The sequence below is a fragment of the Hippocampus bargibanti genome, linkage group LG14 (genome assembly GCF_051943395.1).
Source record: "Hippocampus bargibanti isolate YZ-2025 linkage group LG14, ASM5194339v1, whole genome shotgun sequence".
In the NCBI taxonomy this organism is placed as follows: Eukaryota; Metazoa; Chordata; class Actinopteri; order Syngnathiformes; family Syngnathidae; genus Hippocampus; species Hippocampus bargibanti.
In genome coordinates, this window is record NC_142747.1 from 4,812,729 (window position 1) to 4,829,398 (window position 16,670).

The 16,670-nt window shown below is 42.9% G+C and overlaps 1 protein-coding gene across 1 annotated transcript in view; it reads left to right on the plus strand.

The window, feature by feature from the left end:
• Positions 1-7,778: 7,778 nt before the first annotated feature.
• urb1 (URB1 ribosome biogenesis homolog) overlaps positions 7,779-16,670 on the plus strand; it is a 37,668-nt gene continuing 28,776 nt past the window's right edge. The window contains exons 1-10 of the mRNA XM_089013721.1: positions 7,779-8,003; positions 8,085-8,224; positions 8,297-8,448; positions 8,815-8,944; positions 9,219-9,315; positions 9,394-9,479; positions 12,331-12,456; positions 12,531-12,661; positions 12,736-12,931; positions 13,059-13,196. Of these exons, the coding sequence (XP_088869847.1) occupies positions 7,877-8,003; positions 8,085-8,224; positions 8,297-8,448; positions 8,815-8,944; positions 9,219-9,315; positions 9,394-9,479; positions 12,331-12,456; positions 12,531-12,661; positions 12,736-12,931; positions 13,059-13,196 (1,323 nt within the window). The 5' untranslated portion in view covers positions 7,779-7,876. The remainder of the gene's footprint in view (positions 8,004-8,084; positions 8,225-8,296; positions 8,449-8,814; positions 8,945-9,218; positions 9,316-9,393; positions 9,480-12,330; positions 12,457-12,530; positions 12,662-12,735; positions 12,932-13,058; positions 13,197-16,670) is intronic.

The window sequence follows — 16,670 nt, forward strand, 5'->3', positions numbered from 1 at the left end:
GGGGTACTGTCATGATCTGGTTGGCGACCAACGGGGGGCGCCGTCGGCCCCGCCTGCACCTGCACAGGTGCTGGTCGTCCAGATCAGATTGGCGACCAGCGGGTAGCGACGTCAGCCCTGCCGGCAGCCTCGCAGGTGCTGGTCATTATAATCAATGACACTTAAAAGGACACCGGGCACGATCATCCGGTGCCGATTCATTGTTTGTTTGCTGCATGCATTGTGTACGTGTTTGTTTAACCTTGGCGGACTTTTACACTTGGTTTTCTTTTGCTACTTTGTATTTTTTCCATTCAGATCATTTTGATGTTTTACATTTTGTTACTGCTGACCTTTATTTTAATACAATTTGTCAAACAACTTCCTGCTCCCTCCTGCCTGCTTTTTGGGATCCGAACCCGTCATCACCACCTCGCAAAACCGTGACACCGAGAGGACAGGAATTTCATCTGTGCTGTATGTCATGCATATTAGCATATTTGACAATAAAGCTGACTTTGACTTTGAAAAATATAGTAATGCACTTTAAGATTAAATGAGACTTTTAAAGAATGGGAATTTTTAAACCACTTACACATACGCATATAAAATCTAAATGTAATCCCTGCATACACCTTACAAACTAAGGAGAGTGATTTTAAATGTGTAATGAAGAAAGTGTTCACCTGTCCTGTAAATCTGTAAACTTCATACATGAAACATAGATGAGAAGGTTTCTTCAGCCGTCACTGACGAAGCCTCTTGGATAGGAGGCGAAACGTCCGAAACCTTCACTTTTGTACAGATGACGGCTGAAGAAACCTTCTCATCGATGGACCACTCCTGTACGACTGAGAGCTTACATAGACGTACATGAAACATACATACACATACAATACATACTGAAAATTTATGGAGTTGTATGAAGAGTAGAATTCCATCACAGAACTTTTGTTTTGAAGCTGCTGACTAACATTAAAGTGTGGTATAGCAGGCTGTGGGTAATGTTGCTGTCGCTGAGAAGTTTGTCAAACTGACGATGGTTCAGACCTCTGGACCGGATAAAATTTACAGTGCAAACAACCACCCCCATGACGTTGTCCATTTTCAACGACTTGCAACACAATGCCTCCTGGTGCAAAATACAGTGAAACGTCCAGAAACGATCCCCTCCATTAAGGGCTTGTACTTTGTCTTTGAACTTTATCGCGACACCTGCTTTCTTTCCGACCATGGATGACGCGCCGTCTGTAGCCACGCTGACAGCGCGGGACCAGTCCACTCCAACTCTGTCCAATACAGCAACGACAGAGCCGAAAATGTCCTCGGCTGTTGTGGTGTCCATCATTGGCACCAACTCAAGAAACTCTTCAGTAACAGTCAATGTCTCATCAACTCTTCAAAAAATATGGCCAGTTGGGCCACGTCTGTGATGTCAGTGCTCTCGTCAATTCCCACGGAAAATGCAATAAATCCTCTCTGCTATAGTATTCCTCGTCATATTGGCAAGAGCTTGTCGCTTCTCGTAACATACAAGTTCAGCCGCCTTCATCATGCATCGTTTAACAAAGTCACCGTCGGAGTCTCGCTTTGAGTCTCGTAGTGGCGTCAAATATTATATTCCTTCAATACCGAAACTTGTTGCAAATACACCAAGCACAAAGGTTTTCCGTGCATCTCTGTAAATAAATAGGACGTGGTCCATTCTTCTTTGACAATTCTACACTCCGTATCTACTTTTCTCCGTTTGGATAACGACATTTTGGCTAATGAGAGTGTAGCAAAGAGGTAGAGACCAAGGTATTAACAACGTCGTAACAATCAGCAGATGGCGCATTGACACCGTCTGCTGTTTTCAGTCTGTCTCAGTGATGCGGCGTGTCTTCTACTCTGATGGAAAGAGTGCACCCCTTAGCGGATAATCCATGAATTGCAGCAAATTAAAAATACTAATTCCATGTTTTTTATGCATTTTCCACTTTCAAATTATCCTGCGGGCCTGATCGAACCTCCTTGGGGACCGGTTCCGGCCCGCGGGCCGTATGTTTGACACCACTGCTTTAAGTCATTTTTATTGGTGTTTTGGATTTGACTAAAAATATCATACTGCGTGTTTTGGGTATTTTAGATGCTATAAAACAGTTTTTTCGGATGTCAGTTAAGAAACAAAAAAGTGACGTCGATTGTCCTTTAAGATTACAATAGGATCTACATTGAATGCCAGGTGAATTTGTCTACCAGTAAAAAGTGTTTTTCAAAGGTTTGTGGGGGTGTGCTGCACTAAAGACGTCAAATTGGATGACTACTTCTTCATTGTGGGAAAGCTATTAACAGTTTCCTCTTCTTGGCACGGCTTGTAAAATGGATGTTCTGCTCTGATGAAAAAAAACATTTTTTCCCTAGTTTCTCAAAGTGTTTGGCACTGTTTTCAATCAACTCAAAATAGCGACAAGCCGCAAGCCCCGTGGCGCACCCGAGGCACCATATTTGAAACCCAATCGGAGTGCCACTTAGCAGTTTTTTTTTTTGACAACGATACTAGTGCAGCGTGTTCTACCGGAAACAAATTCCTTGTGTGTTCTACATACTTGGCAATAAAGATGATTCTGATTCTGATTCTGATTCTGATTCTGATTCTGATTTTCGAAACATCTGCACCTTACGTGAGATGTGCCGGCTCCCGCCACTCGGGGGCGTGGCCGTGTCCCCACAGCTTCAGCCAACCACTCCCAGATGTTCAAGATAGGGCACGGCCGTCTGGCGGCGAGAGTATTGATCCCGTGCGGCGAGGGCCTGGGGGGCTCGGCTAGGGCCCGACGGAGGGAACTTGCGGGGGGCCAAAAGTGGCTTCAGTTGCAGAAGAAAAAAAATGAAGAAGGGGAACATCTTGGAAGTGTCGTGCAGGCTCTTGGAAGGTGCCTTGCCAACTCCGAGCTAGACAGAGCACCATATGCACATGGGAAGGAAATTCTGAAGGTTGTTGCATGCTTTGTATCATGCAGTCATTTTTTTTCTTCTTTCACTGGACGGTCTTTGAACACCCGCCATTATGTTAGAAATGTATTTCGAAAAGAGGAGGTCTGCAGCGTTAAAAATAAACACAGCACTTATGCTGCGGAAAGTGGCTGCGTGAAGCCGCATACCTGTTAACCTCCACGGCTCCTTGCCCTTACAAACTGTCGTATTTACAAAATAAAAAATAATCGTCCACCAAAATACAAAATAATCGTACACCATTTTTTTTAAAACGTGTTTATTTATGTAGTTTAACATGTTATATTATACATGTGTTTTGTTATATCATTCTGTACATATTCTTAATAAATGATGAAATTGCAAGTGTTGCTTAATTTCTACAGTGTCTATTGTATGCTATTGTATGATCAATATGTTTTCCAGACTTCTACGTTTTTGGCGTGGCTCTTTTTTCAAAATGCGTCTTTAAATCATAGAAACCGGAGGCAGCTACTTTTACGTCTTTTTTGCAAGCAATACAATACGAATATTCCACACCTTTCTTCGAAGCTTGTATCAATCCCTCGTATCGTCCTAACTTTTGCTTTGTTCACGTGTGATCGGTATGATGCACTGGGAAATCCCCAGGCGGCAGACGCATGCGCACAGTAGCATCAAACCTCTCGCTTCGTTTGCCACGAAACGATACCACGGTGAAGTCGTTTGACTTGATTGATTTGCCGTTTCGTGATAGTCGGTGCATACCGGATGGTACCCATAATGTATGGCAAAAACGTACAGGTTGACAGGTATGAGTGCATCGGGAGAAGATAAGTGATGATGCCATACGGCCCTGTCCTAAATTTCATCTTGGAAAATTTCACGAAGGAACCATGACCAATTCATTTATTGGTCGATTCGGCCCAGTACATAAAATTCATATAAAAAGTCTACACATGCCTGTTCAAAATCAGGTTTGAGGGATAGAAGACTGACCAAAAAAGTCTAACACCCCTGTTCAAATGCCAGCTTTGGGTATACCACTTTTCCCCATGTGAAGTAGGGTGTGAAAAAGTGTGCACACCCTCTATTTCAGGGGTGTCAAACATACGGCCTGCGGGCCGGAACCGGCCCCCAAGGAGGTTCAATCAGGCCCGCAGGATAATTTGAAAGTGGAAAAATGCATAAAAGACATGGAATTGATATTTTTAATTCGCTGCAATTCATGGCTTATCCTCTAAGGGGCACACTCCATCAGAGTAGAAGACACGCTGCATCACTGAGACAGACTCAATGTCAATGCGCCATCTGCTGCTTGTTACGACATTGTTAATACCTTGGTCTCTGCGTCTCCGCTACACCCTCATTAGCCAAAATGTTGTTATCCAAACGGAGAAAAGTAGATAAGGAGTGTAGAATTTTCAAAGAAAAATGGACCATGTCCTATTTATATACAGAGATGCACGCAAAACCTTTGTGCTTGGTGTGTTTGCAACAAGTTTCGGTATTGAAGGAATATAATATTTGACGCCACTACGAGATTCATCACAGCGAAAAATATGACGGGTTACAAGGACAACTGAGAAGAGAAAAGATTAACGAATTGCTGGCGGGTCTGAGGAAACAGCAGTCAACTTTCATCCGGAGCCGAGAAGTCAATGAAGCAGCGGTAAAAGCCAGCTACCTAATTGCTAGCGAAATAGCATTAGCATCGAAGCTGTATTTCGACGGTGACTTTGTTAAACGATGCATGATGAAGGCGGCTGAACTTGTATGTTCCGAGAAGCGACAAGCTTTTGCCAATATTAGCCTGACGAGGAATACTATAGCAGAGAGGATTTATTGCATTTTCCGTGGCAATTGACGAGAGCACTGACATCACAGTTGTGGCCCAACTGGCCATATTTATTCGACGAGTTGATGAGACATTGACTGTTACTGAAGAGTTTCTTGAGTTGGTGCCAATGATGGACACCACAACAGCCGAGGACATTTTCGGCTCTGTCGTTGCTGTATTGGACAGAGTTGGAGTGGACCGGTCCCGCGCTGTCAGCCTGGCTACAGACGGCGCGTCATCCATGGTCGGAAAGAAAGCAGGTGTCGCGACAAAGTTCAAAGACAAAGTACAAGCTTTTAATGGAGGAGATCGTCTCTGGACATTTCACTGTATTTTGCACCAGGAGGCATTGTGTCGCAAGTCGCTGAAAATGGACCACGTCATGGAGGTGGTTGTTCACACTGTAAATTTCATCCGGTCCAGAGGTCTGAACCATCGTCAGTTTGACAAAATTCTCAGCGACAGCAACATTACCCACAGCCTGCCATACCACACTTTAATGTTAGTCAGCAGCTTCAAAACAAAAGTTCTGTGATGGAATTCTACTGTTCATACAACTGCATAAATTTTCAGTATGTATTGTATGTGTATGTATGTTTCATGTACGAAGTTTACAGATTTACAGGACAGGTGAACACTTTCTTCATTACACATTTAAAATCACTCTCCTTAGTTTGTAAGGTGGACGCAGGGATTACATTTAGATTTTATATGCGTATGTGTAAGTGGTTTAAAAATTCCCTTTCTTTAAAAGTCTCATTTAATCTTAAAGTGCATTACTATATTTTCAGTACCACTTAAAGTTTTGTGCCTTTGTACAATCAGTGGGATCAGTTGCAATGCATATTTCTGAATGATAAAAGTAAATTGCACATTTGTCTATGGAAATATGAGGTGTTTCATGAAATGTTTTGTAAAAGGATAGTTCATTAAATGTCAATATTTTCCTAATGTTCTTGTGCTTCTTTACACCAAAACAAAGGAAATACATGATATTTTTGCTATTTTTAGCAGAGTATGGTATAATTTTAATGGTCCGGCCCACTTGACATCTCCCTAGCCCGTATGTGGCCCGCGATGCGAAATGAGTTTGACACCCCTGCTCTATTTACTTGGTTCAAAATCAACCGGCACATTGTCAAAGGGGAGTCACCTCGCGGTTGCCACCAATTGAAGTGATCCCGATTAATCCCCTAATAAACTTCAGATGTTCAAGTTGCTTTTCCCTCCATTCTTTTTTCTTTGTGGCAGAAGCCTGCATTTGTTGTACTCATCGTGACTAATAATAGGAACTGTTAATAATTCCCATTGCTGTGACTAAGGATCTGTTTTCATTTGAATAAAAGCAGCCTCACAGCACGATAGCCCGACCTCCATGGTTCTTTTATATTTACGACCAGAAAAGTTCCATCTTTGGTTTCATTGAGTTTCATTCTTAAAAAAATCTGCATTTGTAGCCCAATGTCATATTTCTACCTGAGGTAGCTTCCCACCAGAGATTGAGCGCCGTCATAAAATAGAGTGGAAAATCTGTACCTTTGTGCACGTCGGGGAATTTGGGAGTTCTGTTCGCAAATGTCAATGACTTTGACATAAACAAGATTGTGATGAATAACATTGTAATCTTCTACAAATACTTGCACATTTCAGCCTGGTGTGCCCTTGAAGCAACTCCCTATTTGTTGTCATGCTTTGCCAACGGATTGTATCTACATTTGACATGCATTTGGTTTAACCTTAATGAAATGTGTAGTATGAATATGTTTGCGCCCTTCTGGCTTTCGCCCCGGAACAGGCAGTAAAAATAGTTAGTTGGTTTGCATGCCGCCGACAGATGTGTTTTTATAGCATGCACAGCTGCGGGCTCTAAGTCGCTCACTGGAATCGAGAGAAACAACCCAAACCATAGCTAATAGCAGATACAAAGCCTCAGTGTGGAAGTGGTTTCATACTTTGAAAATACTGTGCAAAAAAATGGGTGCGGAGCTACATTATTCAAGTGATTATACAGTATTAACAGCAATTTTATGAGTCTGACTGGATTCAATTTGAGGTATGTTTTCCTATGTGGTCAGGAAAGCTGCTGGATGCCAGTTGAGCGAGAAGGCAATATTCACTGTGGTATTTCAATTCCAAACGTGATACAGTGAGCAAACGTGACACTCAGTGGTTGCAAGGACGAATGGCAGCTTGGCAAGCTATTTGATTTTTAATTAACCTGTGTTTTAATAATAATAATAATAATAATAATAATAATAATAATAATAATAATAATAATAATAATAATAATAATAATACTGTAGCAGTTTAGGAAGGAGAACACACGATCGACTGGAGTACGTCTTTATTCCAACGCTAAGTGGATCCAACTCCATCCATGCATTTTCCGTACCGCTTATTCCTCATCAGGGTCGCGGGGTGGTGCTGGAGCATATACCAGCTGTCTTCGGGCACGAGGCAGGGGACACCCTGAATTGGTTGCAATGCCAGCCAATCCCAGGCCAACTCAAAACAGCAAAAGCAGTGAAATATATGTAACATGCACCCGCCCTGCTGGGTGAGATGCCTGGTCCTAGTGCCCGCCAAAATAAATTACATTATAAGCGCCTTTCAAAGCTCTCAAGCACACTTTACACTGTAAAAAAATATATATATATATATATATATATATATATATATATATATATATATATATATATATATATATATATATATATATATATATATATATATATATATATATATATATATATATATATATAATATATATATATATATAATGTTCGTTTATTATGCCAAGTTTAAATGCAATTAAATGAATGCAATTAAAATGACAACATTTTTTTACATGTACGTATCTAACTTTATGTGTGTTTTTGTTTCGAAGCTCACTTTTTCATTTTTTTCTCTCAACGAAACAAGTTTTCCTTGACGGTGTGGCTGCCACCAGCGGAACTACTTTGCAATCGGTCAATGTTTCTTACCGAGTAACAACTCCGTCGCACGGTTTGTCTGTTTACGCCGCAACGTGCATAAATACTCTCTCTTGATGCCACGTGAATCTGGGTTTATTTTGTCGTTATTCAGTAGTGTCGACGTATACAAATGGGTAAAAAGCGTCCGAATGAGTACGTGGTGGAGCCCAACACGCCGTCCAAGAATGCGAAATGGACAGAGTTTAACGGGACTCTTTTTAAAAGCATGTTCAGGGACCCCACCGCGGCTATGAAGGGTAAGTCTTTTACCCCCAAAAAAGAAGTGTCAATGTGTCATTAATCCTAAAAATATAAATGTATATTTTGGTCTCCTCCAGGACTTCAGACTTTCATATCAACTGCCAAGAAACTTCCATCGCCCGACTTGTATGATGTGGTTGAAGGTTACATTAAAATCTCCATGGAGTGTGCAGAAATCTTTAAATTGCTGGAAGGAGAGAAACAAACCGAGAGAGAGGTGATTTGGTCTTAATGTCATACTTCACTATTTCCAAAATTAATGTTTAATAATGGGATTTTCGCTATGCAGTTGGTGCTGGTATTTGAGAGTCTGGAGGTGATTCTACTGAGAACTGCCAGTGACCTGTCCCACTTCAGCATGGTGGGCAACGCCATCGTGAAAAAGACCGTTTCCAGTCACATGAAGCTAATTCAATGCTGCTTTCATTCAGAAAATCACAGGTCTGTTGCTTCAACACAAACTGCATTAATGTGGATATCGCTTTATTCTCAAGCTGAACCATGAAGCGTACATTGAAAATATTGGCTGGTGTCTTCAGAAATGGATGTGATTTATCAAAATATACCAGGGATTAGTTTGGCCTGAAAACGTACCATGATTGCTGGAAGCACAGTGGAAAGTAACACTAGCTTTTGTTGGCAAGCCTCCATATCTTCACCCAGCCTGGTTTCCCAGGTCAGGAAACTCAGGGATGGTGATGGTAATCATGTAAAGTGCCTCCCAGTTGTCCAAAATGAAAAACAACTTGCTCACGGACATGTTTCCAGAGACACCAGCTGTTATAGCGATACATTTGTTCCCCACAGATTAGTTCGTCAGAGCCTGAGCTTCCTGTCGGCTTCCATATCACAAGGTCCCGAAGCTGCCAGAGAGATCCTCACTCACATCTGCTTGAATAAGTCCATCGCCGGGCTGGCCAGGAGAAAAGATAAAAAGGTGACATATGCTCTCCTCAAAAAGTATTGGAACGGCATGATCAATTCCTTTATTTTGCCATAGACTGAAAACATTTGGGTTTAATATGGAGAGCTAAGCAGTTGAATGTTTATTTCCAGGTGGTGAGTGTTTTAACAACCAGACGCATCTCTGAACATGTATTCAGTTTTCACAAATCCATTAAATGTTTCTGTATGGAAAAAAATCCTGGTTTAATGTAACAACAAAATTAATTCGACCTCACGGGAGTGCACTCATTTACTTTTTTTTCCAGGGAGGACCCGACATCCGCATGGCCTTCATTCAATTTGCCCTCTCCTTTTTGGTCTCGGGGGACAGCGCAATAATCGGACAGGTACTCGAAGTCAAAGGTAAGCCGGGAGTGATAATCAGTGAGCAACTTTTTTTCTTTTTTGCCTGTTTTGAACATGTTAATTGTGTTGCGACAGAGCTTCTCCCCGAAATTCTGAGCACGGGGCTGAAGGAGGACAGGCTGTCCATCGTCAACCTGATCTTGTCCACACTGAAGACCAGAGTAAGTCAATGTTGGTCTTTGTTTCACTACGTCCGGTATAGATGAAAAGTCACCACACAGCTGTTCAAGTGGAAGATTTTTGTGAGCTGAGAACAATGTAACAAAGATAAATCATTTCAATACGCTCATTAATGTGACCTGTAACCCATACCCCCCCCCATATATATATATATATATATATATATATATATATATATATATATATATATATATATATATATATATATATATATATATATATATATATATAGTAAAGTCTCGTTATATCGATATTCAAGGGAGTCCGAAAAAATATCGATATAACCGGGACTATCAATATATCCGACCCTGTTTGCATGTAATTTTCTCCGTGCGTCGGTGTTCGATATAAAATATTCGAGATACTATATATATATATATATATATATATATATATATATATATATATATATATATATATATATATATATATATATATATTATATATACACACAACACACACACAGTGGTACCTCGGTTCTCGAACGTCTCACAGTTCGAACAAATCGGTGTTCGAACAAAATATTCGAGATATTCTTGCTTCGGCGTTCGAACATCAATCGGTGTTTGAATGCCAATACGACGCGTGAGTGCGTACGCGAGGGTGGGGAGCTGAGCAGCGCACGGGTGTATCGCTCTCCGTGACCAACTGTTGTCGCGTGCGGGCGTGCAATGTTTGCGTTGTGTTGCCTGCCTAACACTATGAGGACTCCACTTTCTCAGTGGGTTTCAAAACTCTGAAGTACACTTTTGAGTCAGGGTGTAGTCCGAAGCAGGCTTCTGATTGGCCGCCGGTGCAGAGTATGCAAATTGGCGAACGAACGTTGGAAGACGCGAAAAATTATGACACATAATGTTTGTTAAATCCTCTCGCAAATTGCCAAAGGAACGTTCGTTTGGCAACGTGTCTCGTCAACGTGGCTCGTAGCGATTTGTTACCCGCTTACTACGCCAAAAAGCAAATTGCACACGAGTCTGCAAAATGACGCAATCCCGGAAGATGACATAAATTTACGGGACGCAGGGAAAATACCTCGGACCGGATACACTCGCGCATCGAAGGAAGAGTCCAGGCACGGTGGCGAGTTGAGTCAATCATCCGGCATTGGCGAGGTGATCGCGAACCGTATAAATGCCCCGTGTCCGTGATTAGAGAATTGACAGCAGGTGGAGAACGGCCGGGAGAGGCAGTAGGAACAACAAATAAGAACTTGACTTGTAGTTGATCTATTGGAATCAGAAATGGTTTATATGAAAGGCAAAACCCTCTAGATTATGCTAATTATACAAAAATAAAGTTTTGTATCATTCATTGAGTATTTTGCTTGGACAAAAGTCTTGTCGCATACAAAAATACTGTAATGTAGAAATTATACATATATTTCATTTTGAATACACAAATATGCTACAATAAAGTCAAAGTCAGCGTTATTGTCAAATATGCTAATATGCATGACATACAGCACAGATGAAATTAATGTTCTCTCGGACCCAGCGTGCAAGGCACTTATAATGTGGCTAAAAAAGACATACAATTGACAACAGACAATACATGTAATTTCTGAATGAAAAATGACCTAGTGTTGTATGTAAAGACGTCAGAACATAAAGTCATGATGCCTTAGAACAGGTGTGTCCAAAGTCGGTCCTCGAGGGCTGCTGTCCTGCCTGTTTTCCAGCTCTCCCAGGAGCAACACACCTGATTCAAATGATCAGCTCATCAGCCAGCTCTGAAACAGCATCAAAATGGTCCTGATGATTTGAATCAGGTGCGTTGCTCCTGGGAGAGCTGGAAAACAGGCAGGACGGCGGCCGTCAAGGACCGACTTTGGACACCCCTGCCTTAGAAAAAGAATTAATATCGTGTATGGCTACCGCGAGCTTGGAGGACTACATCCATACGTCTCGGCAATGACTCAATTAACTTATTGATGAAGTCATCTGGAATGGCAAAGAAAGCAGTCTTGCAGGACTCCCAGAGTTCATCAAGATTCTTCGGTTTCATCTTCCAAGCCTCCTTCTTCATCTTTTCCCAGACATATTCAATAATGTTCATGTCTGGTGACTGGGCTGGCCTATCTTGGAGCACCTTGACCTTCTTTACTTTCAGGAGGCTTTGAGGTGGAGGCTGACGTATGAGAAGGAGCACCATCCTGCTGCAGAATTTGCCCTCTCTTGCGGTTTGGGATGTAATGGGGAGCAAGAGTTTCTTGATACTTCAGGCTGTTGATGTTGCCATCCACTCTGCAGATCTCTCGGACACCCCCATACTGGATGTAACCCCAAACCATGATTTTTCTGATGACTCGTACATTGAACTGCATCCCAATCGCCGCAAATACTGCAGAAGAACTGTTGGAACCCGCATGGACCCAAGATTCACCCAGAAAACAGTCAAATTTGGTGGAGGAAAAATCATGGTTTGGGGTTAGTGGATGGCAACAAGTCGAATTAATGCCAGTGCAATACTGTGGTTGCACAATTGTGCACCCCCTCTCATACAGAACATGGTTATCTAGCTGTGGTTTGACTTCATGACCTTCAGTTCATGTTAAATGGAAGGCAGTAGAAAAGCGCTTTTCCCTCCTCAACTGCGGGGTCAATGGCGAATGTCTCCATCTTGGCCCGAATTTGACAAAAAACAAGTCCTGAATACAATGATAATATTCCTGGTGTTTTCATCTGTGAAAGCAGCACTTCATCAGCAAGCCGCCAAATTACACTTGTCAATTAGTGCGTGGATCCGCGCATGTGGCGCAAGAAAGCTAATATTTGACATTCTCTCGATTTTATGATACTTGATGATATTTTCCCGTGCTTTTTCTCATTGCAGGTTTTGTTAAACAAGGCCATCAGCAAAACACAAAAGGTGCGTTTTTTCACAGCCGCAGTATTGGCCCACATCGCATCCCTGTATAAATGGAACGGGATTGTGGACGTCAATGTGGATGAGGATGATGTGAGTTTTTGTCTGATTTGGAATAAAATCATTGCTGGCATTTGACTAAATTCTCCTGAACTCACCATTAAAAGATGGAGAATGACTCAGAGAATGCTGGTGTATTGGTGGTGCGGGAAATGGCTCACAATTTCCTCCTGGAACTGTGTTGCTCCCGAAAATACGGCATCAGCTTCCATGACACCAGCTTCGGCACGGCCGGAAGGCAAGTATTCCATTTTTATAGCTGACAACGAGCGCACAGCGCAACGCCAGTAACAGCCTCGTCTTTCTCAGCAGAGCCGGCAACATTGTGCTGCTTCAGTTCTTGGTGGGCCTGAATCAGGCGACGGAGGATGAGCTGCTGGCCGAGCTGCTGGTGCGTACGCTCAAAGCCAGTCCGGACGTCGTGACGCGATACTTTAAGGAGACGCAATACTCGTACTCGCCACGCCTCACAAGTGCGTGGAAGGACAATGTCGGGCTGCTCAAGAAGGTGAAAAGACACGAGGGGATTGTAAAAAATGCACAGGGAAATTCTGTTATGCAGAAAATAAAAATAGAAAACTGTGAGATGAATTTGCTGTGGCAAAACTCTTTTTTTTTTCCTCCTTTCACATCAGGTCTTCACGGCGCAGCCAGATATCAATGTTATATTCCAAAGCAGCGAACTGGTTCCTCTGCCTCGCCTTCTTTCCATGATCACGGTGATCTCGCTGCCTCCCGTCTGCAACAAGGCCTTCTTCACGCAAGGCCTCAATGTAAGCGTCTCGTCGCACGCCCACTGCAGTTACTGAATGTTTGAAAAAATGATGCTTGGTTAATACGTCTGTATAAGCTCTCAGTCGTACAGGAGTGGTCCATCGATGAGACGGTTTCTTCAGCCGTCACCTGTACTTTTTTGAATGTGTCGGACATTTCGCCTCCTATCCAAGAGGCTTCGTCAGCGAACTAAAGTCTGACTGATCGTATCGGCCCTATTTATATATCCCTCATGTCCAGACATGGCGGCGCCGGACACAGCTATGATAGGTCCCTACTCTCAGGTTGGGGGAGCAGAGGACCACTCCCTGTGGCCCCTCTGATTGTTCCTACATTCCTGACTAACGACTGGCCTATTTGCCCCACCCCCACCGGTATCACCTCATCAGCATTATGAATGTTGCCTAACCTGTTTTGCTTAAGCAGGCTATTGTATGAACGATCCAAATTGAACCTCACCCCACCAGACCGGTTTAATGAAGGATTTAATTGTTTTATGAGAATCGCTTCTTTTACCCCCTTTCAAACCATCTATGTTCTTTCGCTAAGATTTTAACCTCATTGTCGTCAAATGAGTGGTTGCTAGCTTTTAGGTCCAAATGTACTGCCGATTGAGGCCCACTAGTATTATCAGAATCAGAATCATCTTTATTGCCAAGTATGTAGAACACACAAGGAATTTGTTTCCGAATCGTTGTGTGTTGCACCAAGACAACTATTTGATATTCGCCGATACAAATTGACTAGCTGACAAATCAGCCCATTTCCAATGGAGCTTGGGCGCCATCTTCTGCATTTTCTGGGTACTACATTGCTGTCATTGACAGCTCGAATTGACATGGGAAGACTCCTTTAATCAATTGCAAACATTTATGCTTTCCTCTTCAGAACTATTTGAATCATATTCATAACTGGATGAGTAACAAGAAAGCATCTTCTCCGAATTTGAAGCCATTGTTTTGATTCTCGAGCAAGGCAAGACGTCTTGGCGTGACGTCACGAACAAGGGGGTGGAACCTTCTGAAACTGGCCATTTCCGGATTCATTTTGAAGTCATTTTTATTGGTGTTTTTCATTTAACAAAAAATATCAGCCTGCCTGTTTTGGGTATTTTAGATGCTATAAAACGTTTTTCTGACGTCAGTGGGAAACAAAAAAAATGGTGCCGATTGTCCTTTAAATGTAGTGTGTACAAACCTCATAGCACAGTAAGTACACTACAACCCAATTTATTAACTGTCTTTCAAATGTGAAAAATATCCCTGATCAGTTAATAAATTTGTCTCAAGGTCCCAGACATATTCAATAATGTTCATGTCTGGTGACTGGGCTGGCCTATCTTGGAGCACCTTGACCTTCTTTACTTTCAGGAGGCTTTGAGGTGGAGGCTGACGTATGAGAAGGAGCACCATCCTGCTGCAGAATTTGCCCTCTCTTGCGGTTTGGGATGTAATGGGGAGCAAGAGTTTCTTGATACTTCAGGCTGTTGATGTTGCCATCCACTCTGCAGATCTCTCGGACACCCCCATACTGGATGTAACCCCAAACCATGATTTTTCTGATGACTCGTACATTGAACTGCATCCCAATCGCCGCAAATACTGCAGAAGAACTGTTGGAACCCGCATGGACCCAAGATTCACCCAGAAAACAGTCAAATTTGGTGGAGGAAAAATCATGGTTTGGGGTTAGTGGATGGCAACAAGTCGAATTAATGCCAGTGCAATACTGTGGTTGCACAATTGTGCACCCCCTCTCATACAGAACATGGTTATCTAGCTGTGGTTTGACTTCATGACCTTCAGTTCATGTTAAATGGAAGGCAGTAGAAAAGCGCTTTTCCCTCCTCAACTGCGGGGTCAATGGCGAATGTCTCCATCTTGGCCCGAATTTGACAAAAAACAAGTCCTGAATACAATGATAATATTCCTGGTGTTTTCATCTGTGAAAGCAGCACTTCATCAGCAAGCCGCCAAATTACACTTGTCAATTAGTGCGTGGATCCGCGCATGTGGCGCAAGAAAGCTAATATTTGACATTCTCTCGATTTTATGATACTTGATGATATTTTCCCGTGCTTTTTCTCATTGCAGGTTTTGTTAAACAAGGCCATCAGCAAAACACAAAAGGTGCGTTTTTTCACAGCCGCAGTATTGGCCCACATCGCATCCCTGTATAAATGGAACGGGATTGTGGACGTCAATGTGGATGAGGATGATGTGAGTTTTTGTCTGATTTGGAATAAAATCATTGCTGGCGTTTGACTAAATTCTCCTGAACTCACCATTAAAAGATGGAGAAAGACTCAGAGAATGCTGGTGTATTGGTGGTGCGGGAAATGGCTCACAATTTCCTCCTGGAACTGTGTTGCTCCCGAAAATACGGCATCAGCTTCCATGACACCAGCTTCGGCACGGCCGGAAGGCAAGTATTCCATTTTTATAGCTGACAACGAGCGCACAGCGCAACGCCAGTAACAGCCTCGTCTTTCTCAGCAGAGCCGGCAACATTGTGCTGCTTCAGTTCTTGGTGGGCCTGAATCAGGCGACGGAGGATGAGCTGCTGGCCGAGCTGCTGGTGCGTACGCTCAAAGCCAGTCCGGACGTCGTGACGCGATACTTTAAGGAGACGCAATACTCGTACACGCCACGCCTCACAAGTGCGTGGAAGGACAATGTCGGGCTGCTCAAGAAGGTGAAAAGACACGAGGGGATTGTAAAAAATGCACAGGGAAATTCTGTTATGCAGAAAATAAAAATAGAAAACTGTGAGATGAATTTGCTGTGGCAAAACTCTTTTTTTTCCTCCTTTCACATCAGGTCTTCACGGCGCAGCCAGATATCAATGTTATATTCCAAAGCAGCGAACTGGTTCCTCTGCCTCGCCTTCTTTCCATGATCACGGTGATCTCGCTGCCTCCCGTCTGCAACAAGGCCTTCTTCACGCAAGGCCTCAATGTAAGCGTCTCGTCGCACGCCCACTGCAGTTACTGAATGTTTGAAAAAATGATGCTTGGTTAATACGTCTGTATAAGCTCTCAGTCGTACAGGAGTGGTCCATCGATGAGACGGTTTCTTCAGCCGTCACCTGTACTTTTTTGAATGTGTCGGACATTTCGCCTCCTATCCAAGAGGCTTCGTCAGCGAACTAAAGTCTGACTGATCGTATCGGCCCTATTTATATATCCCTCATGTCCAGACATGGCGGCGCCGGACACAGCTATGATAGGTCCCTACTCTCAGGTTGGGGGAGCAGAGGACCACTCCCTGTGGCCCCTCTGATTGTTCCTACATTCCTGACTAACGACTGGCCTATTTGCCCCACCCCCACCGGTATCACCTCATCAGCATTATGAATGTTGCCTAACCTGTTTTGCTTAAGCAGGCTATTGTATGAACGATCCAAATTGAACCTCACCCCACCAGACCGGTTTAATGAAGGATTTAGTTGTTTTATGAGAATCGCTTCTTTTA